Source organism: Phaeoacremonium minimum (assembly GCF_000392275.1).
Source record: "Phaeoacremonium minimum UCRPA7 unplaced genomic scaffold PA7_03_scaffold_236, whole genome shotgun sequence".
NCBI lineage: Eukaryota > Fungi > Ascomycota > Sordariomycetes > Togniniales > Togniniaceae > Phaeoacremonium > Phaeoacremonium minimum.
Genome location: NW_006921141.1, coordinates 4,290 through 8,550, shown reverse-complemented (window position 1 = coordinate 8,550; position 4,261 = coordinate 4,290). Strand labels below are relative to the sequence as shown.

The 4,261-nt window shown below is 45.9% G+C and overlaps 1 protein-coding gene across 1 annotated transcript; it reads right to left on the bottom strand.

Annotated features, from left to right (window-relative positions):
- Positions 1–3,009: 3,009 nt before the first annotated feature.
- Positions 3,010–3,858, bottom strand: UCRPA7_3160 (putative mfs monosaccharide protein; the record flags this gene model as incomplete). Its single annotated transcript, XM_007915724.1, has 3 exons — positions 3,010–3,421; positions 3,484–3,775; positions 3,840–3,858. The coding sequence occupies 3 exons, from the start codon at positions 3,856–3,858 to the stop codon at positions 3,010–3,012; spliced, it is 723 nt and encodes a 240-aa protein (XP_007913915.1).
- Between the last annotated feature and the right edge of the window lie 403 nt (positions 3,859–4,261).

The following is a 4,261-nucleotide window of genomic DNA, read 5'->3' as shown; positions in this document are numbered from 1 at the left end:
CTTATCGTCCGAAGCCTTTCATATTTCGAGAATTCTACCTTTCCAAGTAACCTTATATAAGGATTTCGTTACCAACAACTTTAGTGTCCTACTGATTTAGATACACAAAGACGTTACTTTACCGGTATAATCAAGCCTTTCAGCTTAGGGTCTTCTAGTTAAAACACTGAAAAGAGCCTACTATCTTCATTAAAAAGTCTTCATTTCACCTAGTCGAAACCTAATGTTATAACTATAGTCGACAACTTTATATGAAAAGTCTAGAAACGCTTATATATATTTATATTGCACCCGCTTGCCCATTCAGTATAGTTTGGTAAAACACTATAATCAATTGGAACGCCCTACAGAATCAAATTGCCAGTGTTAGCCAAGATGAGGAATCAAGTTGAATTTGGCGGTTTGAATTAGCCACTTACATCTTCCTGGTCACCATACGAAATTGAAATGACCTATGGCAGCTCGGAGTTCTTCCTCGAGAGAAGATACCGCAAGAACGGCACATAAGGCTCGTTAAAATTATCAGCAGGCGTCGGTTGCCCAATTGTTAGGATAAACGACCTGGACAGTGTCAGTCCAATGATGCAAAGCCCTGAGAGCAGGCCTCAAAGGGCGTGAGTTACGCTTATGGTGAGCCTCCGATAATGAATTCGATAACCGGAAGAGGATAAGCCACGCCAATGATTATCTGGACGTCGAGGTTGGCTTCGCCATAGTCACCATAAGAAGGGTCCTAGTCATCCACGCCATCGGCAATTAGCATCTTGCTGATGTTTTAGCTAGGAATACCGAACAGCTCTTCAAATTGCTCAAGATCTAAATATAGGGCTGACTCGTTCAGAAAGCTGCCGATGCTAATCTTGCTACCAGATTTCGGATCTACCTTATAGTCTCCAACATAGTAGAATTGTTTCAAGCATAAGGGTATAACCGATATAGCATAAGGTATATCCATAGCTACCGTAGAGGGCAATTTAAAGACACTATGCTTTGTCTTGCTAGACATAAGGGATAGCTCTCTTAAGGCTGGCCGAAGAATGTACCGGGCTCCACAAATACAACATATTTTTGCAAATCATCAGGGATAGAGTACTGTAGGGTTCGAAGTTTTGTGGCTCCATCATTGCTATAGTGTTGATGGGAAGCATTCAAGATTAAGTTCGTGGTCGCAACGCTCGCCGTAAAGTCGATAAAGCCACCGTCCACCTTATAGTCAGAGATCCCACTTTGCTACAGCCACCCAACTACTGTCAAGACGGTATCTACCGACGGAGAGAAGGCAGCATTAACCGTATCACTATCTAAAAAATTTCCATAGTTAGGATGTCCTAGCGTGGAGACCTTAAGCAATTGGTTCTGGAGGTTGGTGAAATCCCGGTTGAGGACAATACTAAATGTTGTAACACGATCGCTACTCAATATCAAGCTGGCTGGGGACCAACCCTAGGGCACTACAGCAAGCTTCTCATGGACGGCCCCAAGGACGATATCTAGAATGCCGGCAATTACCAACAGACCGCTGCTGTGCCTCATCTTGGCCAGATTTCCGGAGTGACTAGTGATAACCAAGAACTTGGCAGCATAGGCCGAGACTGATTGAGCCCTAACGGGAAAGGCTGGGACGATTGAGCCATTGCATTTTCAACCTTCGAGTTTTTATATGTTGTACAATACCATGAGCACTTTCCGGAGATTGGGCGTAACGTCATGTTCCCCAGCCCATACGCAATATTAGGCGAGATGTTGCACCTTCCGGTTGAGGTGTAGCTCTTGGCACGGGTTGAAATCCGCTCGCAGAGATCGCTCTATGGAACTTCCGTCTCTGGCCAGACTTCCAGATATAATTTATTAGCCGATCCAAGCAGATGCCTACTATGGCTAAAAGTACTGGCAACAGCAGCAAAGCCCGTTCCATGTCAGCAATAGTGTCTTAATCAAGGCGAACAGCACGTTTTCAATGCGACACAATAGCATACCCCCCTCAACATGTGCATGGATCCGCGTCCGCTCTCTCGTGTATGTGCGAACTTCATATTTCCTAGTCAAGGCTAGCAATCATCCTCTATCGTTATTAACGCAGCCTCGATCGTAGTCATTAGACAGTGCCAACAAGCCTATGGCTTGGCTTTCTATAGTGAACACCGGACGAGACCTCAAGAGACGTGTGCATGGACTATAAGATGCATTAAACAGATCTACGTGCGGATAGGCCAGTAATTCTTATCACACCAAGAATCCTAGAACGACTGAAATAAGGTTGTGATACAGCTGATCAGATTTGGTCTAGGATAAATGCTTTTACCTATACTATTTTTCTGAATTCAGATGATCTCACTTCAACGTTTAGGCGACCATCCCACTAGGTAGTCGCAGGATTCTCCGTCGACATGCTTCCTTAGGACCTATCAAACATATTTGTTTCCAAGCGCCTAGAAAGACCAAAGAGAGGAGGTGATGCTTAATCGCAAAGGGGGATCATTAGAACCACTTACATAACGGCGGTGGTGCACCAAGAACGAAACATCTCATGCTAACATGGCGCACTGTTGTGCTACATGATGAAAGGGTACTAACATGTCCGTCTGACAGACAATCCAATAATGCCCAACATGCCAGAAAAAGGCATAACACAACTAGCAGGCCACCAAGGCCCCTAATAAGAATCAAACCCTACGTTACTCTATCAATGGATTGATAGTCTAGAAAGAACAGAATAGCAAGAAAAGCCGCTGCTCAGCAGAAGGCAACCTAGAGATTTGACGATCAGGTTTACAGCAAAAAAGAAAAAAAAAAATAAAAAAAATAAATTCTCTAGCTAGTTACAAAGTAAACAGTAAGGTAGGTGACTTGTTCTTTGGATCCTGTCTAAGCAGTGAGTGGGCCCGGAGATCCGGAAAAAGCGTCCCCTCTATTGAAACTGTATTGTCTGGAGGACTCCTGGACAGAATAAACCCCACAATCTCCCCTGCGGGACCCGTGACTGTTATCCCCGTCAACCTGATTGGGCTTCTACTCGTGGACCGATACTGAGGCACTCTGCTTGTCATCGGTCTCGAGTACCTTCTTCTCTGATTGAGTGCCTATCGAGGCGACTCCAGTCTCATTATCCCAGTTTCGCCTGAATGAAGGTGACTTGTAAGCCTGGCTGCATTGGTGATACAGCTCGTCAACCTGTTCCAATGACAAACCCTTGGTCTCGTAGATGTATTTCCAGACAAATACCACTGCGAGGAAGCAGAAGGCCATCCAGATGAAGAAAACCTTGCTGCCCAGATCCGCGTTGCCTTTGCCCGAGTCCACCATGTAAGGAGTGACAAAGCCAAGAATGAAGTTCCAGAGCCAATTGCTCGCGGTTGTCATGGACAAAGCCTTGGATCGAACATGCATGGGGAATATTTCTCCAGTGACGATCCACGCGCATCTGGAGGACAGGTTAGTGGCTGAGGGCATAGTTAACTGGATCGCTAGTAACTAAAGACTTACGGTCCCCATGAGAACTCGAAGAAAAATATGTAGATGCACACCATGGCAATCAGGGCATTGTTTCCTGCCGTCGACGAAACCGTAACCCCGAGAACAGCCAGGATCAGTTGGCTGATGCCCATTCCAGCAGCACCGATGAGCAACAGGTTTCTTCTTCCCATTCTCTCTACCAGATACAAACCCGGAATCGTGGAGAAGAATGCGACCACGTTAACAATAATAGTGGCGAGAAATGAATCTTCAATGCCGACCGTTTTGAAGAATCGAGTGCCGTAGTATATAATGAAGTTGACTAGTTGAGACGAGTCAGTTCCCCATTTCCTAACTCTCGCCCGGTGAGACACCTTGCCACTCACTTCCTGATAGCTGTTGCATGGCCTGAAGCACACAGCCCGTAAGTTGCCTCTTTAATATAGGTGATTTCCAACAGCTCAAATAACCGACGCCTTCCGCTCGCTCTAATTCGACATGAGCTTCAAGCTCCTGCAGTTCATGCAGCAATGCCGGATCATCAAATGGCAGCGAGTTGAGGAAGCTTAAGGAGGCCTTGGCCTTCTCAATTCTGCCGACCTGTAAGAGATAGCGAGGTGTCTCAGGCAGAAAGAGCATTCCTCCAGCCAGAATAAGGCCAAATAGGAGCTGCACAGCCACTGGGATTCGATAGGAGCTTGAGTTGTCTCGCTCGCCGGTAGACTTGTTTACACATGCAGCGAGGATCAAACCGAGGTTCTCCACACAACTGTCAGCACATTTATCACCTAAACCTTCTCTTCACACA